The sequence below is a fragment of the Cylas formicarius genome, unplaced genomic scaffold (assembly GCF_029955315.1).
Source record: "Cylas formicarius isolate icCylForm1 unplaced genomic scaffold, icCylForm1.1 PGA_scaffold_10__41_contigs__length_53128322, whole genome shotgun sequence".
Lineage (NCBI taxonomy): Eukaryota > Metazoa > Arthropoda > Insecta > Coleoptera > Brentidae > Cylas > Cylas formicarius.
This window is the reverse complement of record NW_026844214.1, coordinates 7007846-7032154: the sequence shown is the minus strand read 5'-3', so window position 1 is coordinate 7032154 and position 24309 is coordinate 7007846. Positions and strand designations below refer to the sequence as shown.

General features: G+C 32.4%; 1 protein-coding gene across 1 annotated transcript in view; it reads left to right on the top strand.

Moving 5' to 3' along the window:
- LOC132706608 (lachesin-like) overlaps positions 1-24309 on the top strand; it is a 150636-nt gene that overhangs the window by 89649 nt on the left and 36678 nt on the right. Inside the window, exon 5 of the mRNA XM_060678034.1 lies at positions 20348-20635. Within this exon, the coding sequence (XP_060534017.1) occupies positions 20348-20635 (288 nt within the window). The remainder of the gene's footprint in view (positions 1-20347; positions 20636-24309) is intronic.

Below are 24309 nucleotides of genomic sequence, written 5' to 3'. Positions count from 1 at the left end.
GAAAAATCTTTTTTTTACCCATCGCTGACCGAGTATATACCATCAACCCTAACAGTAAGAAAGAAAAAAAACGTCTTTGAACATACTTATGTCTTTTCTAAATAAATAAGTAAAAGAAAATTCAGACGCATGTTTATATTTTCTCGAGACATTTTTATGCTTTATTTAGAAAACTACTAAAACATTATTTTCAAAAATTCACAACATTTCTATTGCAATTAGTTTAAAACAACTCATTATATATATGGACGTTCCTAATAAGATATTTAAAATTGTCGTCCCCAACAGATCAATTTTTAGAAATTGCCCGTAATAAGTAAAAAATAGCAAAGAAAAAATAAGAATGTTATGAATCTTATGAAACAAGCAAAAGATATTTCCAAGGAATACTCTATACGGAAAAAAACCTCAATTCATTCATTAAGTTTTAGATTTAATCCAAAACAAAATTTCTAGTTCATATTTTTATATAATTTTAAACTGAGCATATCCAATTCTTATTAGCGAAACTCAAAAGAAGGCATTCGATATTTAATCGAGGCTATCACAGTAGAAAATGTACTAATTTTTAATATATTATAATAAATTAATATTTCATTAATTGGCTCCTTTGTTTCTTTCAAATTCTAGTTTTATTTTATACTATAAGTCCTTAAATTTCAAAATTTCAATCATTTTTAACATAGAAAATAATTGCTTGTATGTATACTTACTTGGAGAGCGAATTCTTTAAATTGGAGATAAATTTCGTTATATTATAAGATATACTTAACAAAACAAATTCTTATAGAAAAATGCCCTAATCATAGCAACCAAAAAATCACCTGCGCATTGTCAAAAATTCAGAGTGAGCATCGAAAAATACAAAAAAAAATGAAATTATGATTATTAAACAACATCAATACTCAATCAATCAAATGCGTAATGGAGCTTATAAAATGTAGCATTCTAATCATGGATATGATGTACAATGACTATAATACGCATCTTTTTCTAGCTAACAAAATTGAATTTGAGCATATATCGAAACTATCAGCAATTATTGAAAGGATAGACATAGAAAAAAACTTTTACTCTGCTGAAACATAAGGTATACTTTTTTTGTATTATTTTATATTGTTCAATATAATATGGAACCGATTACAATTCCTCTCTCCTCTAGCTGAATTTTAAAAAAATATACATGCATCCTCCTATTCAGCAGATATTTAAGTAAATTCTAAAAGCTAATATTATATATTACTAATATTGCACGTATCTGCGTTTTTAGTTTAATAAGTCTTACATTGCCGATCATATTTTACAGTAATAACATTTATTAACAAACTTCGTTTGTTTCTGTTAAGAAATGTGAGAGCTCTAAAAATAAATAAATAAAACTTTAATAATAATTAAAATACACCATCTGTATCATGCAAGTTGAGATAGAGAAGAGAGAGAGACTAGTTTTCATACGTTACTTTTCAGAATGAAGCAACGTGTACTGCTGGAACATATGAAAAATTAGTGGATATGATGATCATTTTAAAGGATGCCAGATGATAGAATCTTTCAAGACCAGACACCGATTTCGAAAATCACTGAGTGACAAAAATACGCTACATAAACAATAAATATTTTATTTATTTATTATACGATATTTTTCTCGAATTTCTCAACGAACATTTTATTTATTTATTTATTTTATGTTTATGTTTCGTTTTATGATTATAAATACGTATTTTGTTTCAAATAAAATACGTTCGTGGTAGATGTCTGATTTTTTAACCCCTGTATTCTGAATCCTGAATTCTGAAAATAGTTTTCTTGAAGTAACATTTGATTAATTTAATGCGAATATAAGAGATTCTTTATTAAGACAAATTTCTTCACATTAGAATAACGTTGTATAATTTTGTCTTTGACGGATCAAAGATGTCGAGAGATTTTTGGACAAGTGGTAAATCTGGTTTTGACATTATATTTCCTTAAAACTTTGGATACGTGGTGGTCAGTGGTCAAGGAACGACAACCGTGGCAAGTGTGGGATTGCTTTCAGTTTCATTGCTATTGGAAGATTGTGGTGAAGTGTATTTTGTGATGGGACGCTTAATATCTTTAATGTGGAAATTATTAGAGGGAAGATTAGAGGTAAGGTGTTTTAATTCTAGGTTCAAAGACTCGGACTAAGGTAATTTTACGTTTTATGGCCCTGCAAACAAGAGAGTTTATAACCAATGATTTTTGGGACGGATGGTTGATATCACAATGCATTAAGGTATCGGTATAGTTTATATATTGATTGTATTAACGCGAGTTTTCAATTTTAGAAAGTAAAATTCGGTATCTCATTTTTACAAGCGGCATAAATCTAAAATAATGTATAAGTACGATTTTATTCTTAGTTTTCTCTTAAATGTATATTCACGATGGATGGTAAATCTTTTATGGCATTAAATCCAAACTTCCTGTTTTCTTTTATTTCTCTGATCGCACACTTATTGAATTTCTGCCCTAGGGAAACCCGAAATAACAACGAAATCCTAAAAAACTTACGCAAGATAATTCCATACGAGTGAGAGCTACACAAAAAAAAAGAAATTCGTTATTCACTTTTTTATATTTTCGTCATGGCATGTTTTGTTTTAATTTAAAGAGTCAGCTTTAAAATTAAATTCTTAAGATAGCACTGCAGCCCTTGATGGCTTTTCTGCGCCAAAAAATGGACAAATCGAATTGAAAAACTAAAATGAGTACAATCTCGTTTTTAATTGTTAGATTCATTAATTGAAATTCGACGGTTAGTGACTTTTTACGAAACGTAATTTGAATCACTCTCTCCTTGTTTTGTGCGATACGTGCCAATATCGCACAAAGTTTTGATGGCTTTTCAGATTTGGTTTATTTCATACAAGCTTCCGTTATGACTTTTTAAGGAATTCGAAAGGGGTCTGTGAGAGTAATTAATCTAGGGAGTTGTTCAGCAGTGTTCTAGTGAGATATAAGTGGTGTCCAATAGTAATTTTGTCTCCCATTTTACAATTTCGCAGTAGTAGGATACTCGGCGTGGCATCCTTTTCAAAAAAACTTTGAATGTTAGCGAAATTACAGTTATAGCTTTTCGATATTTACATCCCAAAAAAAAAAAGATTGTTCATTCTAATATTAATAATAAGTGCGATAATCTATAAATATGATTAAAAAGTGCTTTTTATTAAACTTCTGGATTCCCCCTGCGTCGATTTTTGTTGACTCGTACTACCTAACGTTTCGCCAATCATCCTGTTGGCTTCTTCAGAGCTTGACTGAAACTGGCTCGCATTTTACTCTGTACCTGCTTATATATTATTTGAGGGGGCGGAGCTAAATGAAGGCTCCGTCTCGGATGACTGATTAAGATTGTTGGGTTGCTTATAAATTTCTGTAGACTCTCGCATTTTTCGTTGGTAGAAGAATTGATTACATGCAAGAATTTTAGTTTTAGCGAATAAAATTTTATTTCCGGTTTCGTGATTGTGTTGTGCAACTGCTGATGAGTTTATTTGTCTTAGTCTTAGGGCTATTTCATGTTCTTTGAGCCTAGTTGATATTTTTCGTCCGGTCTCTCCAATGTATCCTTTGCTGCATTTGCATGGACTGTTGTAAACTCTTGGCATCTCAAATGGAATTTTGTCTTTGACGGGTCGAAGATGTTGAGAGATTTTTGATCTGGTTTTGACGTTATATTTCTTTAGAAATTTTGATATGTGATCAGTGATCTTTTGAATATAAGGAAGGACAACAGTGGCAAGTGTGGAATTGCTTTCAGTTTCGTTATTATGGGAAGGTTGTGGTGAATTGTATATGGGATGGAACGCTTAATATTTTTAATGTTGAAATTATTAGAGAGAAGAGCAGAGGTAAGGTGTTTTAATTCTTGGTTCAATGACTCGGACTGAGATAGTGTTGTATAAACAAGAGAGTTGATAACCGATGATTTTTGGCCCGGATGGTGATGTGACAATGCAGTAAGGTATCGGTCTATGTGCCTAGGATTTCTGTAAACACCCAATGCTAGGTCTAATTTTCTATTGATAAGAATATCTAAGAATGAGAGGTTGTTATTAGTTTCTATAGTGTGTTTAAATGTCTAAGAAAATCAACTAGGGACTCCTGACCATGAGGCCTAATGACAAAAGTATCATCTACGTAGCGTTTCTATAATTTTGATTTTAGATGGAAGGTGTCGAGAGCTTTCTTCTCAAAGGCATTCATAAATATATTTCATAGCTTTTCCCGACGTCAGCAATAGGAGCTTTAGTAAAGATTGATTCTACATCTAAAGTAATGTGTATCGAATGTAATGCTTTTTATTTGTTCAATGAAGTGAAAGGAATTAAGTACGAAACTGTCAGTTTTCCCTGTAGCAGTGTTAATTAAAGTTCACACCAGAAATAAACATGATAAATGTAAAATCGGAAAATCCAAAATTCAATCCAGAATTTCAAAGTGAATGTTATTAAATGTATTGGACCAAGCAGTAACCAATAAACAAAAAATTCCGATATTGTTATTATTAGTCCAAAACAGAATACCATCTGATAGCCTTTATATTCAATATCCCAAATACCACAGGTTATGAAATCTCGGAGGCAATGTGGCGAACTACTATGATCGGCACTAGACAAACTACCAAAAAAATAAAAAAACAATCAGTGGATGATTGATGAAACTTGCAATGTACTTAAAAGAACTAGTATTTACAGCCTGCCAATTTGAGCCCAAATCTTGGAAAATAGAAGGTCAGAAAAACATACCGGGACTGAAATAGTTAAGTTCTTCAAGTATGGCATTATTGCAAAAACCTGCACGAGAGTAAAGTCTTTCAACAAAAGGAAATCGAACTACTGCCTATTAACGAGGTGGAACAAGATACATCAAAACACTTTTCCCACATCGATTCGGGCACCTCCCAAACATACTTTTCAAACGCATCAATCGCTCCTTCTGGTGTCAAAAATCCTTGCCCACGTAATTTATTCTTAATGTATAGGAATAAAAAATGTCATTAGGTGCTAAATTAGGACTATATGCAGGATAGCGCAACAAATCAACGTTTTTAATGCTCAAAAAGTTCTTTGTTTGCTCTGACTGTCGTGGTGGAGTGATCCGCCTTCGGCGATTGGTTTTTCTAATTCAGAATTTATCTTTCACCAAAAAAACAGTTGCAACATGGTCAGTTTTCCTGAAAAAATAGGCTACCATTTGTTTCGAGGTGCTTAGATCACGAACAACTTTTTTGGGCTTTGTCATATTCTGAAAGACCCACACAGTCGACTGCTGCTTATTTTCAGGTTCATATGATCAGATCCATGATTCATCACCTGTCACGATATCATAGACGTGTTTGGAAGCACCGCCATCGTATTTTTTTTAGCATTTCCTTCAACCAATTGTGTGGAATCCAATGCGGACAAATATTCATGCAAAATTGTATGTGTGCTGGTCTCACTAATACCCAAAGATACCTCGATCTCAGTTCATCGATGCATGGTTGTTGAGTTAGTCCTTGTCTAGTCCTTGTCTAGTATTACACGAAAATGCTCCCCATCAAGTTGCATTTTTAACAATAACATTTTTTTTAAATTTATCACAAAAAACATAAACAACACTCTTTCGGCAAAACCTAACTGAGTAAGCTTAATCTCAAAATGTCAAACTTCCCTATAAAAACGTGAGTCGCCAGATATAGCAGGACTAGTTAAGGAAAATCCCGAAATATAAAAGACAGCCCTCGTATGGGTCTGATATGGCACTACAGTAGTCAAAATAGATTACAAAACCGCCCAATCCCTCATCATATTGAGAGGTGTAATAAGGGCAATGATGTATTTTATCATTAAACATTAAACATTTACATGCTCAGCAGAAATGGAAATTCATCTACCGAAATTATAGGAGAATCGTTATGCCCATAATTGTTATGACAAAATTTAATAAAATTTGGATAAACAATCACATTATATATGAAGCGCAACGTTGTCGGAGCTCATGGACCTCATGGCTACAAGGAAGGCTATTCAAAATTCCTTGGATTGCTCATTGAACCAATACGTCACTACTAGATGAGTTATTAATTGATGTAGGATAGTCAACCACAATAAGACTGCGAGTTTTTAGAATACGTGAGCAGAAAGAAAGAAAATAACTAATGACACAGGAGAAAATCATAGGTACGAGACCTAAGGGACTGTATTTGAAGGGCTGGATAGACCAAATGAAGCACTTTACTAGAAACCTGTTTCAAGAAAACATGAAATGGACAAAATGACCAGTAATATGAGTCATAATATCACGACGCTCCAAGAAAATAAGTAAATGAGAGGAAGTTTTTTCAATTTATCTGAAGACATGAAAACATTTTCGTATGTACGTGAAATTGTTTACATGGAAATGTTTACAAAGTAATCTATTTGTTAGCATCTGTCGAAAACTAGTCAATTCATTTTGAAACATCATACAGCAAATATTTACATGTAAATTTCGTAAAATGTTATATATGCTATGGAGGGTTAGGTGCCATGAAGCTGAAAAACTATGTTTTATAAACAAATTAAAGCCAGGCGTTACCTGAGACGACCTTGAAAGCAAAACATTTTTAAACATAATTACACGCTAGACATTCTCGCTTCGAGGGCGAATTTCAATTTTTTAATAAATTTCGGTATCGCATCAGGCAACCCCGATTGCTATTTCCAATTTACGTGTAAATACAAATTGTGAGGTCCTTTCAACGTAAAATTGTTTACTCGAAAGTAAAACTGGTAGCCATCGCTTCGTCGCTGCTTGAACAAGGTTTATTCGTTTACATCTTAACAGGAATGATTAACAGTAACCATTTTTTGGTAAATTTGAATCATTTTAAAGTAATGGTTGTTAGATCCACATTTACATATCGTGTAGGTTTAAATATTTTTGTAGCCACGTCTTTCGTTTACTGATCACCAAATTCGATGAATTCGTGAAATAGGTAAAATTAACTAATTTTCGCGTCCTATCTTAAGTGCTTTTATAAAGCGTTGTCCATTAAAAAAAGTGTTTTTCTCGATAGTTATTAATATTAACGTAATATGTGTCGGAAATGTATACGTATTCTATCATCACTCTGATATCATTCTTCTTTATTATGTTTTTTCGATAAGTACTAAATATTTAGAAAAAAAAATTCTAACATTGTACTATTTAACCAATCGCAACTTTATTGGCACTCTTTACAAATATCTAATTTTATCGGTTAGTAAATTCGCTAAGTATTAACCTATATGATAATTACTGCTTAACAAACAGCTACCCATCTCTAGATATAAACATTTGTGTCGCCGGTTCTCTAGGGTATCGAATTTTGCCATAAAATTGGTGCTCTGCATTAGCCGTACACTATAAAATAAAATAACGTATCACCAACATTAAATGACAAGCTAAACCAGGTGAAGGCTCGGCTGGAAATTGAATGAATTGAATGAATTGAAATAGAAATAAATGTTCATTAAAATACGTTACGTCAATCAAAAAATATACGAAAACGCGTTAAAAGTTAATAAAACATATTTCTAGGGGCTTATTCAATGAACATAACAAAAATTGCTAAATAGTTAATAATATTAGTTGAAATACTTCCAGGCGCGGTACTGAATTTCACAATTTTAATCTAGTTAATTCAAAATTAGCCGTTTATAAATGACTTGCCAACTTTGAACAATATCGGAAAAAACACTATTTTTAAAAATATTTAACAATTGTGTCTTCAAAAATAAGCATATTCGAATCTTCATTTATGTGAACGTTATTATATGACATTCCGGGTATAAGTAACCTTAGGAAGTAGCGAGTGACGTCAGTTCTATAAGCTTTTGCGTTTACACATTGCTTTTTTTTTAGGTAATAAGCTATCAAAAAAATATGTATTTAAATTTTAATTTGCAATAAATATATTCGTTATCAATTCATTTATATTATTATTGTACGTATATCAGGCGCAAATAACTAAAACAAATTCGTATAGAGTGCGTTTTTAGTCCGATCACTTAATTGTCAGGTCCAATTCGGATTCTTAAATTCATCATATTACCGAATATACAATAAAAAATATCTGTGTAAGTATCTACATTTTTAATATGTATGTAGAATAAATTGAACACAATACATCTCTAATGTACCACTAACTAACGAAACATGTACCTCATTTCGTTTTAAAGAACAAAAACTAACCTAAAAATGAAAACATTAATTGTTTTCTGAAATTAAAAAAATTGTAATTTTTGTTCGTCTCCTATTAAACGCTGCATCTTGAGCTTAATTTCTTAATTCCAGATCATTTTGAATCTCCTTGGATTCTGAACCTCGAAAATTGTCTTATTAAGAGCGCTAATGTAATGTCGTCCTCTTCATCACTATTATCAACATTTGGAAGCAAAATTTTACCCCAAAATTTTGTAATTATGCCAGTACCCACATTTTGCCAAGCGTCGTTCCAATAGAAAACAACCTCCTTCAATGTTATAGCCTTCGATGCTTGGGGAATATCAGAGTCAGTCGCAACAATTTCTTGGAACAACTTCTTACGATAAAATAGTTTTATCGCCAGTATATCATGCTGGTCCATTGGCTGTATGGCTGAAGCAAAAGCACAGAAATTTGATTATCATAGCTATACGATTAAGTCGGGCATCCAGGTGCATTATCCTAGAATTGCCCTCGGGTTTCATACTTTTACATAGGACCATCAATTCTAATTTATGGGATCCAGAGCGATATCAACAGGGCATGAAAGTGATTTATTTTTTGCTGACTTTTTGCAAGGTTTTGTTTGGAAGAAGTCTCCATAAAAGCCCACTTTAATTAGCATTACATGGGGATGGGGATGGGGAGCTAGGTTTTTTCTTTCACTATACCAGCAAACTTTTCAACAAATGGCAAGAGTACATCGTAAATATTTTTTAGAATTTATCAAGTCATCCTAAATTTCCTTTAAAATCATCTTTTTTTTATTTCTCACATAGAAGTTCCCTAGAAATTAGTGCAACTGTAAAAAAAACGGGCATTGTGTCAAACATGAATCGCAAGATTTGGTATACTGCCGTGCTCTATGAAGTTAAATAAAATTGTTTAAAAAGAGAACAAATTTTTATTTTATAACGATTGGCCGGAATAAAAGTTGTCTTTTATTCCTTTTTCCGGACAGTACCACGTAAATAAAGACTTTTCGATTTTAGGATTTGCACTGAGTTTCAATGTTTTTTGTTGGAAGGACCGACATAATCTTCGTGGAGAAATGCCATTATTTTAACTTTGTTTTACTTTATATTAATTACTGTAGCTGTACTGTAGTCTTTTATATTATCTAATAATGTAAAATTAGTTTGGGCACCACACAACACTCAATATTCCTATAACTATGCACTTATGCCCTCAGGGTTACGACGACCAGGTGGTGCGCTGCAAGTTTTTCAGGTTTTTTCCTGCAAAAAAACTAGAATGCAAAAAATTGTAAACACATCATTATGTCAAGAAACAAAGTGGTGGGGATATTCAAACAATAGTGTACAATTTAATGGGATATATAATATTTTTAAAGCACCGTTCTCTTCCTTTTCCGCATAATACATACAAAATAAGCAAAAGATGCGGCTCAAAGCGGTAAGTATAAACATCTTTCCATTTGTCAAGAGAGTATTGTTACAAGATACATTATCTAAACGAGTTTGTTATTTCAAGCTTTTATATGTTTTCGGTGAGCAAACAGAAATCGGATAATTTAATGGAACATAGGGAGAGTCAATAAAACATTCACGACCAGAAGCTTCGAGATGTGTTTGCGACTATAAAGCACAAAAGGCGAATAATCTGGTAATCTTTTCATTTGCTTTGGTTGGCTTAATTTACGCTGTGAATAATAATACAGGATGGAAAAAATGTGTTTCAGCTGTTTGGAAGTAGTTAACTAGTTAAAATTTGTCTTTATTTGTTTTCATTGTTGATGCGAGTATGTATAGATGTAGTGCATATTTTGTTAGGGATAAAGAGTAAGGAGTACAGCAGTTCCTCTGCATTAGGACCAAAGTTCCTTCATTGTATTATTTGTTTCATCGAAACTTCTAATGAACGGAATGCTTTTGACATTCAATTTATGCGCAATTTCTATGACAGGCAAAGAAAAATGTTAGTCAATTTTTTTCTTATTAATTCTAATTTAGTCGCACTTCTCCCCATTATTAGATAAGATGCATTTTAAAACTGATAGTAATGTCAGATAGTAATGTCGTGATATTATAGTACTGTGCATCAATGTCAGGACTCCAAGAGTGCAAGGGTGTGTCTATTTGTTTATGATAACTTAGAATATGAACAAACCACTTTTCCAGAAATGGAAACAAATGACTGTAATATGGTAGGCATACACTTTCTTCAAGTACTGTACAATCATTACTATCTATAGGCCACCTAAAAATCAAAAGATATTGATAAAATTATTCACGCTCAGGAGACATAAATGTGAACTTACTTAGTGAATCAGATCCAACTAAGGAGTATATGCTATGGCTTTAAAATACAGGATATAATAAGCCCGGAGAATACCACGGGAAAACCCTATGAAATAGCTAGTATATTAGACCACATCTTTACGAGTAAAAATATGAACTGTCATATTATTGTTACAGATCATTTATATCTGATCACAATCAGACAAACACATAGAAACTTTAAAAAATACACTACAAACCCAAGAAGTAACAACATTTAATAAATCAACAGAAATAATAACAAAACCAAAAACCGAATGCACAAGTTGCTGAAAGACATTGAAACTGAAGAGAGTTTAAAAAACTAACAAAAAGAAGTGAACAATTTGGGGATAAAACTAAAAAAAGAGTAGTGGGAAAAAAGACTCAATGAAGCTGGGAGAGAAAAATGTGGGACGTTTCAAACGGGTTGTATATGAAAACATAAAAAATTACAAAAATAAAGACTAATAAAGATAAACAGAAAATGACAGAAGAGTTTATATTTTTCAGAAATTGGAAAAAACTCGGCTTCAAAAATTGATCCTAATATAAATCAACGGTTAAGAGAAGAATAATGTAAGGATTTAATCTACCTTAAGCCGACAGACCTAATAGAAGTTCAGAATACCCTAAAGGACCTAAAGAACAACAAATCACCCGGAGAGGAAAGCACAACAAAAACAGATTTGGCACAAGTTTTTGATATCAATGGCAAAAAAAATGTGAACGTTGTTAACAATATCGTGAAGAACTAAAGACAGCAAAAATAATACCAGTATATAAAAAATATAAAAAAGACTCGTCAAAGGACCTTAGCAATTATAAGCCAGTTTCTGTCCTAAATACATTTTTTGAAATAGCAGAAAAAAATGGTTAAAAAAGTATAGTAAAATTTATAGAAGAACAAAAAACACAAGTTTGACCCATATCAATATGGTTGCCAAAAAAATAGCAGTACCAAACGAGCCTCAGCAGAGCGTCGATTGTCAAAAACTAACTTAGATATAAAGCAAATTAAACAAACACATAGTCATAATACACGTAGTGCAAGTGACTAATTTTTCAAAAACTGTTAAATTACAATTACTGTGTTCAGATTTATAACTCTATACCAAAAGTGGTTAGTGAAGTAAAAACAATAAAACAATTTTGCAGTGACAATTTACACTTTCTCCTTAAAAAAAGACTTAATAAAAGTTCAACCTTATTATATTTATACATTATATTAATTTAATTGTAATTTTAATGTCATTGTAATTTTGATTGTAATATAACTCTCCGATATCAGTTTGTAACACTGTTTTGGACTCAGTTATAAATAAATAAAAAATATATTTTAGGTTAATGATATTCGTACTGACCTAGTTACAAACAGGTTTCTGAGAAAAATTTATACTTCTGGAATGGTTTTTCATATTGTCATATAGCAAGTCCCACGGTGTGAAGATCGTAGCTTCTTGATAAAAATTTGTCAAATTAATCCTCATACTTTGTTTTGTATTGCTAACATTTTTGTCATCTATAGTCTTCGCCACCATAAGTCACCTCCCTTCGCTATTCCAAGTGAAGGTATTCCTTTTTGATAAAAAATTGCTATTACTATTGTGATAGATAAAAGGGTTATATAAATGTTATTGATAGCTTTACAAGCAATAAATTCAAAATAATTAATTTTAAATGAGTAATAAACATGCACTAGAAACATGTTTGCATTTTCGCGGTTATTTTGATACACGTCCATGCGAATAATTGGCTCCATTATGCAGCAATTACACATACGTGATTTATTGGCGTTAGATGGGCCATTTTTTGGAGTTTTAATTTTTTATGTATGTTTAACGGTATCAATCATGTTTAAAAGTAATGATCCTGAATGGATTTAATGTTTATAATGAATATTTTTTCAATGAGATGAAATTTTAAACACAGCTTGACAAGCCGTAACTTAAGTTTCAGCTGTAATAGTACAACAGGCTTTATAAGCTTCTCTAAACAATCGTATTTAATAGCTTGTGACTAAAGTGTCATTTATTCCAATATAATACATGTGTATAAATTTATATTGGAGAACAAATGTAAAATTATATATGTGAAAAATATAAGAATTAATTAAACATATCAAAATGACAATAAATGCACATCATCTCATTGCAAACATCTTTTCACTATACTAAATGAACGTATTAAAAAAAAAAACAAATTCTTGAAAGCTTATGATGAAAATCGAGAAATGAATTTCATATTGTCATTTTCTCATCAAAATCATTTGTATGTATTCCCTCTGCTTAAATCCTCGATGAAAAATATTTACAAGCCGAGCATTGTTAGCAAGATAAAACTATGAAAAAGCGAAATTTGTAAATAACAAGGAAAACAATATACATTTTCAAAGAATTTTTTATTTCATACTATATCAACTTGGATAGATGTTTTCATTAGTTGTATATTAATTTTAGGTGGTTTATTGTTTTGCTAATATTTAACTGACTATATTTTAAAAATCATTTAAAGCAGCAAAAAATAAGAAAATATCACCTTCTATGACCCACCCACAGCCCTTAAACTTAAAATCGCGTTAGTAAGATTTTGTTAAGTCTGCGCCATTTAAAGCGGTAAAAGTGCAGTAAACTTTTCCAACTCGAGCGACAAGTTTCGAGATAGCGTGAGGAAAACACGGCGAGTCAATTAAAAGTTACAATTTATTCCGTCAACGTTCAAATAAATATAATGAAATATTGAAACATTTTGACCCTAATATTATAATTTTATGATATTTTTTCTCTCAGTTTTGCTTAGAACCTTCAACACAATATTATTATAAATTAAACTATTTTGAAAACTTTTTCTTCTGTTTGTATTTCGGTGTCGGCAAAAGTTTTTTTTTACTATTTCTTCCAATATTTGTCAAGTCTATTTAAAATCTGTTTAACTTGAGGAAAAATTCTACTGGAATTTTGGAAAATACAAACGAAAATAAAATAAACTAGATTTTGGATAGATTTTTATCATGGACTATTAATAAAGAGATTAAATAACATTAAGTAAAGTTAATACTTGGATTTAAACTCTGTTATGGCAGAATATTTTTCAAATTTTGAAGTCCATATAATTGAAAGCTATTTGGAAAAAAATCTGGTATTCAGACATTTTACTTGTTCAGGTGAAAGTCATGCGGACTGCTAATAAAACGAATCAGTAAAACACTTTCGGATTAGTTTTTGGATTATATTGACCGTTGTTGTAATGTTTTATTTAAATGTAAAAACAAATACAAATTGAGATTAAATATATACATTGGAATTCCTACGTTCTAAAATAACTATTAATCTATTATCTTATTTTGGATTGAATCCCTTATTGGGCTCCTTAATAGATTTTTATGTTCCGATTTTAATAAAGAATGTGAGAAAAAAATAGGAACGAAGAAAACATCCAAAAAGAATTTTTGTCAAAGTAAAACGACAAATTTAATCATATAATTATAATTATGTTTCGACGAATAAATAAAATGAAAAGCAATTGACTTACTTTCCTAAACCGAATATTTAATAAATCAGAATGGCAAAATACAATTGGTGGCTAATCTACCTAAAACATCGGATCGCTTCCAAATCCATAGCTGAAGCAGCGGAAACGTCCGACATAACTGGCGACAATGATGGTTACTGAAGGGACATTTTGCGCATACTTGGTCAGAGCCTAATTGAATATTTTAGAGTAACGTAGAAATACATAACAAGTTTTGGTATGCCTAGACTTGTTGCTATTTTAAGACTTAACTATAAATTACACCGGTATTTCTTAACTGCAATAGGAATCGCCCACTACGGTGTCTGGGTAGTCGATTTCGATTCGAAGAAGATAAAAATGTCATATAATTACACAGGTCTACAGTGATTTTCATGTTTGAAAACTGCTTTCTTATTTGTATTATTTTGGAGACCATTTTTCCAAAATGCCATATTTTTGCGCTAGCATGTCATTTTTTTTATAGAGTTCTATATCCTAAAAATGTTATTTTATTAATATATATATATATATATATATATATATATATATATATATATATATATATATATATATATATATATATATATATATATATATATATATATATATATATATATATATATATATATATATATATATACCTATGAACATGAAGCTATGATCTTTAAATGCATTAATTTCTCTGCAAATCAACTGAGTTGGCGCAGAAGCGTCAATACAGCGTTGTAACCTGCTTATACGCAATTTAGTTGTATTAGTAGTCGTGCTACTGTGTTCGCGACTGTTGTCTTCGTTGTTGCTTATTTCTAATGTTCTAGAACGTATAAATATGGAAAAAAGACACTGTGTGATCAATCCAAATAACTTTTATACTTTTCACAAAATTTCTGGATTCCTCCTATATTGGTGACAGGTAGAGACCTGAGTCGCTGTTAAGATTGTTAGGTTGTTTATAGATTTCTATAGACTCTTTAATTTTTCGTTGGTAGAAGGAGCCAACAGGATGATTGGCGAAACGCCAGCAAGTTCGACTCATTAAAAATAGACGCAGGAGGAATCCAGAAGTAATGCAAAGACAAACTATAACTTATTTTATGGAAAATGTATACCACGATTATTTTGGTGTAAAGGGCTCCTGATACTGTTTCTTCCGTTTGCGTTGAAGCATTAAGAAACTGGCAAAACAATAGGAAGACGCTCCGTCAACTCTTGATTTTGTAATTACTCCGGATCCCAATTTACTTGACAAATTGGAGCTTGATTCCCCAATTGGAAAATCTGATCATGTCGTTATTGAGTTTTGTGCCACATCGACGCTTGTTATTCAAACTTAAAAAGGTTGGAGTGGGGGGTAAACTGTTAGAGTGGATAGCGGCGTTCTTAAGCCACCGGTCGTTCAGAGTTCGAATTAGTAACGCATTTTCACTGCCACAAAACGTGCCTAGTGGTGTTCCCCAGGGATCGATGCTGGGACCGGTGCTATTCTTAGTGTACACCGTGGATTTGCTCTCCAGCATTGATTCTCATGTGAGCGATTATGCTGATGACACTAAAACACATGCGGACGTATTGCAGAGAGACTTGAATACTATTTCCAAGTGGTGTTCAACTTGGCTATTGCTGCTGAATGCTCAAAAGTGCTCTGTGATGCAGGTTGGCAAGAACAATCCCGGTTTGAATTATTATATCGATGGAAACTTTGTGTCAAGTGTCGATTCTTAGATGGACCTAGGTGTGACAGTAACTAACGATCTTGCGTGGTCTGCACGTGTATCAAATATTGCAAAGAAGGCAAACTGCGCTTTATTTTTGTTAAAAAAGACTTTTAAAAATCCTAGTCCTCGCATCGCTTGCAGGCTTTTCACCACTTACATTCGCCCCATCCTGGAATTTGCTTCCCCAGTCTGGAACCCATGGCTATTGCGTGACTCTGATGTTCTGGAAAAAGTGCAACGAGCCGCTATGCGCTGGCCACTTCAGCTTAGGCATACACCTTACGACGACCGTCTAAAAATGCCAACATTAAGTCAGCGTCGGCTGCGAGGGGATCTCATTCAAATGTATAGGTTTGCGCATGACCAATTTCCATCTGACGTGCCCCTTGTGGTCTTAAGCAATGATGAACGCCTACGTGGTCATCCATTTAAAATAAGCAAGGAACAATTCAGGACTTCACATCGCCTGGATTTTATAAGTAACAGGACTTTTAATTATTGGAACAGTTTACCTCCAGAAGTTGTGTGTGCGCCGAACTTGTCTGTATTTAAACGTCGCTTGGACAGTGTATTGTTTCACAGCAATAACTAAATGTTTATTATATGTGTTGTGTTACTAACTATCAATGTGCATAATAGGTTTTCCTCTCCACTTTATTCTTAGTAATATTATTAATAATAAAAAAAAATAAGCTTTGGTGTTACTATGGTATGGCGAAAGTGTAGGAATCAGTGACCATGATTATTTTTGTTAGTGTGTTCAACAGAAAGAAATAGAAACAAATTGTGTATCCCAATCTCGACTCTGCAATTCGAGCAGTTCCTCATGGGCCAGATGTACCGACACCTACCGACCCTAAAGAACTAGTCGTCAGAATCATAGAAATCTAATTCAGACCCAGATGACTCAAGTTTCACACTAGATTTCAGTGTTTAACCAGAGGAAATTAAATGATTTAATCAGAGATTTGCACCTAGTATAGTATAGTATAGATCGCAAAAAAGAGTTTTGTCAATATTTTACTCAGGAGGGACCAATAGAGTATTGCAACAATATTCCTGACTAGGATCCTAACTAGAATTCCACTTTTTTACTGAATACAAAATTATCGTTTTTTTCTTTAATATTTGTAAAAAAATCCTTCCGTGATACAAATAAATGCATAGAATTTTTGAAATCAGCCTAACAAAATTCTATTTAAGGCTCTAATACTGTCTCATGCATAATCCCACTTAATTATGGTTACTTCTTATTCAATTGAATAACAAATGTTAGCTTGAATTAAACCACGTTTAATAAAGTATTACGATTACAAATATAAATATTGTTACTGTCATTTTACTGGTGATTTATTACCTAAACGATAATTATATTATACTCGGGAGGGACCAATAGTGTATTGCAACAATATTCCTGACTAGGGTCTTAATTAGGATTTCACTTTTTTACTGAATAAAAAAATATATTTTTTTTTCTTTAATATTTGTAAAAAACGAAATGGGCCTACTAAAATTATATTTTTTCGTAATACACACATTGTAGACCTGCGTTATTATTGTACAAACATTAGAGAAATATTCTATAGGTATTCATTAAAATGATCGTTGTTTAACTACACTCGTCGAATTGATCTACCTTTGTTATTCTGATACAAAATTAACCTCGCAAAAACGTAATTTGGAGCCCCGTAATTTAACAGAAATCTAATTGATATTCCGGTATTGTATTCCGGGTGTGTATCCAATTGCTTGCTGACGCAGATTCGCGCACTACTGGTCAACTCAATCGAAAATATACAGCGGGTTAGTTCATTTTTGTTGTGCGGTTTGGTTTGCTTTTGACTGTTTACTGCTCTGCATGTCGCTAACAGACTATTAAGCGGACACGTTTCCTTTGTATCGTTTTCGAGAGAATTGTTGAAATGAGTAAAAAATACGATTACGTGTATTTACTGACAACTTGAATTGGTTTGTTCGCCTACAGTGAAACAGGGCAATTTTTCAATAAGCTAAATTTTGATAAACAAACGTTTTATGGCAACTCTTTGCCGTGATAGTAAAATTGGAAATACGCTTACATCCTGGAATATTCATTTACAAAAACGCTCCTTGTAAAAGTTTTTGAATTCATTTTTTGACTTAAGCTCAGAGCTAAGGCAAACAACTCCTTTTTCTAATTAGCATAATACTCGTTTTCTGCACGATGCAATAAATAAAGAAAATTGTATTGACATTCAATATTAACTTACCAAATATTAGGCTTACATCTAGTTGACTTCTACCAGAAGTTTTAAATTTGACGATCAAATGAGTCGCAATAACGAAGACAATTATTTCCTCGGTATTTTTTTAAATGTAAAATTGCCTTGGCCAGTCTATATTCAGGGTAAATTATTAATAATTGCAAACATATAAGCTGCAGAGTCCTGGGGTCAAAACAGATTTGATGCCATTTAATCCAAAATCCAAAATTGGGGCTCCTTACTCTTTTACAAAGTGTACCTATGAATATTTGAAGATTATTTTTGAGCAGTAGTACTGCAAAACTATTGGATGTGTCCTTTAAATCCCAGATTGGATTGTGTTTTGAGAACTACCAGATGCATACGACGAGAGAAAATGGCTGGTTGACCCTCCTCAACTTATACGCCACTGGTGGCAATTTTCTGATTTTCTAATAATTTATATGTAAATAACATAGTGTTTCTTCGTAATTATAAAATCATTTCCTAAGTTTTTCCGCCATTCGATTGCCCCTAATTACGCAAATAAAATTTTAATTCATATTAGCTAAAAAGCACCATCTTATTTACTGAAAATCCGTTTTGTTACAATCTAAATGAAAGAACAATTTGAATTAAATGAAAATCTGGTCTAAGGGGTTAAATCTCCCATATTTTGGGTATCTCTCTGGGATTCTACAATTCAAATATACATAATTGAAACTTGAAAATCTAGCAATAAAAAGTAAATAATTAATAATGACCATTTCCGTCGTTCTTTCCAATATTCTTCTTTTTCATTTATGTTATTGAATCGAAATTGCTAGCTGAAGTTTCAGTTAAGCTTTGAAGAAGCTAACAGGATGATTGTCGTAACGTCAGCAAGAGCTAGAAACAACTAGGCTACAGTACTTTCATATCATTAGCAGTTCGAAAACTGCAAATAAGCTTATTCAATTTTGGTCGTTTTTATTTGAAAAAAATTATTTTAGAATGTTCTTTTAATCTTATTCTTGAAAACCTTCTATATCAATTGTTTAAATATTACAAAACAGTTATTTGTTGTGCAACTAGTGTAGAAAATGGTATTGAAATAATCTTTTCGTTATCAAGTAGCATTCGATAGGTAAAGTCTGTTCATAGATATAAGAAAGTGACCAATTGCTTTTGAATGGGATTATCATACAATGCAACAAGATTATTATCTAAAGTTTCGGAATTTAAATTCAGGTAAAATTGTGGTCCGTAATAGAAAATAATTTTATACCTACCTGTGTTTAATATTCTTTGGTTTGGTATACTACTTAGTTTAAGTTTATTAGTAATCATTCTTATTTCGTGTGTAATAGAGCGTGTGTTGAATAGTGTTCGAATTATGCAAAATATGTGCTATTGAGACTAAGGAAGTTATAAACAATGTTTATTTGATTCTCATTGAACATGGTGCCAGCAAGCAAGCATCTTTAGAAGAAACGGCCACATTGACGAAAATTCCAACGTCAATTGTATGGAAAATTATAAATAATCCCATTTCAGCGAGGAAAAAAAGAAGCCATGCTGACATTTTCTCGAGTGTAGATGAATGTAATCAAGATATAATACAGCGTAAAATTTACCAGTTATACGAGGAACAAAGGATTAGGTTGACTCAACTGATAAGTTTAAAACAAACGCGCCATCAAAAAGAGGCAAAAGAATAACTATTCTTTGCATGCTGGTTTTAATGATGGTTGGATTCCAAAAGGACTTTCTCTGTCTGCAAAAAATATTAAAGATTCTTCTCTGGATTATCATCAAGACACCACCGCTGATTTATTTGAAAGTTGGTTTAAAAACACCCTAGTTCCAAACGTTCCTCCTAATAGCGTCATTGTAATCGACAATGCATGTTATCACAGTAGACAGTTGTCTAAAACGCCTTCCTCATGTGACACAAAAGCAACAATCCAAAACTACATGTATAATAACGACATTTATATTCACGAAGATTATACCAAGAAGCAATTAATTGAGGTTCTACAGAGCTTGAACCTATATAAGGAATACGTCTGTGATAATTATGCAAAAAATCTAGGGCATAAATGTTTTTCCCCGTAGAGAAACCAGAAAGTTTAATTTAAGGAATTTAAATTTGGAAGAGTGAACAATTGGACATTTCAAAGTAGAGAGTAGAGAAAATATATATCCTTCAACAAGCAGTCCAGTCAAAATTCGATAATACCTTGTATAATTGAAAAAATTATAAAATTTTGTATTTAACTTTTTCATTTATCCATATTATCTGAGATTACACGTCGCAATATAAATAGATCACTCTGTTCATTAAAAATTCTTGCACCAACTGTCCCAAAAAAGAAATAATTTTGTTTTTTTTTTTCAGAAGCCCAGGCGGAGATTCAAGGCGCCCCAGAACTTTATATTAGAGCTGGTTCTTTACTTAAATTAGTTTGCACACTGAAGCATTCAACTGAGCCGCCCGCGTTTGTCTTCTGGTACCACGAACAACGTATGATAAACTACGATCCTGGAATCAACGTAAAAGAAGGTCGAAGTTCGAGCATCCTGCATCTTCAAGATGCGGACAAAAGTCACAACGGAAACTATACGTGTAGTCCATCAAATGCTGTTCCAGCTTCGATTAACGTGCATGTTTTGAATGCGACTGCTGGTAAGTTAATCTTATAATACCTTGGCCTCGAACTTGTTGATAAAATGACTTTTTACCAAATATATACTCATTAACTCATTGTTAGCAAAACATTTTTCTTCCAGTGAACACAATTATAAAAAGAACAATAATTTTATTTCTTTACCGCAATAAAGATACACGCCTCTGGAAATTATTATCATAAATTTGAATAATTTTATGAGAAAATAACCAAAATACCAAACTTCCTTCGATTACATATGTCGACTTATTTAGCAATACTTAGTTTGTACAGTGCTAGCTGAAATTGCCTTGTTGTAAACTGTTGTAAATGTAAACTGCTTAGGGTGGCACAAAAAAAATCGGTAGTTAGATGAGTGGCTGGCCCGCTAGCTTTACGGTACACATAACAATATTACAGTCATCGGTGTCGGGTTTAAATTATCTAGTATCTGTGAACTCTAACGGAATTAAAAATGCCAAACAGAAAGTGATTTTTTGTTCCAAAACGCATAAATACATTCATTATAACACCAAAAAAACTGTGAGTGTTCCACAAGCTCCTCTACACAGTCAAAAATTGGTTTGGCACGGCTCGGCGAGATGTGAAATCAGTTTCTTCCACGTCGATCATGTCGATCTGGGAAATGATATGGAAAACCACCTAGAATATAAGTTGAGAACCGTTCGAATCCAGATCAAACCTGAGATTGTACCACATAAATTTGCATGTCAGCATGCTCAGCGAAAGGTTTTCCTGAATTCAAATATATGTATTCCAAGTGGACTCCAAAAAAATAAATTATGAGATTATATTGAAAACATCACATGGTTCACATCACGAATGAAGCCAAAACAACGGCCCAAAAATCAATTTTTTTCATTGTGTACTTGGCTAATAATTCTACTTGGTAATCCTCGAACAAATCAAAATGAATTTCGATGAAAATTGACGAGGTTCCTAATATAAAGTTTAGGTAAGTACGATGATTTGTATATTTCTGTTAGCCTATATTTATATAATATACCTTGTATATTCTTTTTTTTAATATTGAAATTTTCGCAATGAGCCTGATTGCTAAGCCAATGCAAGAGGGAACATCGATTCGGCAGAATTGTTACGACCTGGCATATGTACCATGTTTTAATATCATAAATTTTTAATTAATTAATTAATTCAATTTTGGCCATTAGTGCTAAATAGAAAAAAATGTAGACGTAGAACAGCTTTATAACTACATATTATCTACTTCCCGAATTTGCCACTGCTTTGAGGTTCATTTAAATTTACTTTATTTGCCAAAAAATCCCACACCTTTTCCACATTGGCATGAAGTAAATTCCGCGAATCAGTACTTTGATAACCTCGAGGAATCGTGTTGGCATAAATAAATTACACACACGTTTATTAGAATCGTTACACTCTACCATATACTGCTCTACCTTACGTACTACGCGGCTAAAAGGAACACATTGGTATTAAATTATAACAATCCTCTTGATAAATTTCGTTACATTTTAGATAGCTTTGAAGGGGCCCCACCAGTAACTTTGGCAACCCTCAAACTGGTCAGTTCCTTCTTTAAGTCATCGAGCTGTTTTAAAAGGTGTCTTTTGTCCTCAAATCGGAACATAACATAACTTAATATCATAAACACGGAAAATATCACACAAATATAAGCATAGATTGAACATGCATACAAAAGCGGTCTGGCGCAGCGTGGCATATCTGGCTGCTGACGTCCTTGCGCAAAGGACTCGTTTTTTAACATCGCCTCCACCCTTAGTTTAAAATGTTTACAATCCGCGTAAATATCAATATTTTCAGCTATTTTTTTTGTATTTCTTCAATATAATAATTATACACTTTACGGATGTTTTCGGAGATATTTCCAACGCCTTGAATTTTTTCACGTTTGTCAATTCTGACGGTCCTGTATTCGTATTGTTTTGTGAAAATGTGTCCGAAAACTAACGGTCGTAGATAAAGTATAGTATGCAACGCGTTTGGTACACTTTTTAAGTCACTCGTTTATTAAAAACTCGCTCCGCTGCGTCCCGCTTGTGTCAAATAAACTCATGAGTAAAATGCCGTTTACCGCATTTGTTGCAGAATATACTATTCTAATATCCCAAAAGCGACTACTTACAAGTTTAGTCAAAAGTCGTTATTCCACAAAAGTCATTTAAAATTAAAACCAGATCGAATTTTTGACAGTCCGATCCATATTTTACCGTCAGGGATTGATGGTAGTATTTTTTTTGCACCTTTTAAGGATAGCCGTTACGATGGTTCCTTGACAAAATGGTATGGGTTAATTTTTTAATAAAAAATTGGAATATTTAACGCTTATCAATACCTTTAACTAAGTTGAGTTAATTAATTAATTTGAAATAATGAATTAACTACTTTTTTTGTTCACCAAGGGGCTTTAATTCGATTTTTTGCTGACAAGCAATTATCTATTGACAGAACACAACAAACTGCACAATATTTGGTACAAAAAATAAACATTAATACTATAATGCAGTAACAAACACACAAACATACGCAATATTTCCTCATATATTAAAATTTCATCGGTGAGTTCTTAAATCTGTTGTTATGGTAATAATATGCTAAAACAGGGAACGTTTAAAAGACAACCTTAAGCCCTTTGGTTTGCAAAATATTTTCCGTTGAATTATTGTTGAACTTTGTGTTTGGTGTAATTTGCGGAAGACCAATATTCGTTATTTCCAAAATGAACGCAGAATTTTAATGAAAGAGGAATAATTAATGAAAATGCTGATTTTATGGCAACATAGGACGAAAATCTTCAAAAGTGTCACTTAGAGCTAGCGCTGAAGCTAGTCTTATCGGTTTGGTATAATACTAAGTTTGTACAATGCTAACTGAAATTGCGTTTTTGGGTGGCATTAAAATCCATGATTTTCCCATGAATCTTGACCAGAAAGTTGTGAAATGGAAACTGCAAAGGTGGCTTATTGTTTTTCAAATAATATGTAGAATTAAATGTGTATAAAGAAAAACGTTATTAACAATGTGGCTACATTTTAAAAGTTGGATAATTTTAAGATTTTGAGAACGTCAGTTTCGAGATTTAAAGGCACACGAGCACAGTTTTTTCAAACAACAGTGCTATTAATTGTATGAAATACTACAGTCTGGTGGGCAAGGATGGATTGGTTAAGACTAGTTAGTTAAGCTGCACTTGTAAGTTTATAATTTCTAGTGACTCTCGTTTAATAATAATAATTTGTAACGAACCACCACTGCACCGATGATATCAAATTAACCGCAACGCTTTGAGACGGCCCGACGCAAAAAAACCTTTTGATCCCGCTCGGACCCCGGCACGGCACGACGAGTCCGGATTCCGACGTAGGGATGGTCCGATACCATTAAAGTATCGATACCTACTCATTTCGATAGTACTCAAATCTTTTTTCGATACTACTCAAATAAATACTCCTAAAGAAGATACTTACTCATATCGATACTTTTAGCACTTTATTATTTTTTAATTTATTTTAAGGAAACTAACAACGCCCTTTGAAAGACAATAATTAAAAGAAAATTAATAAAAGGAAATTTTTATTATAAACGTTTGCGTCCCGTTAAGCACGTACTTTAAAACAAAAAACTTCATGATAACATTGGGATAATAAGCCGATGATTACAATAAATAAAA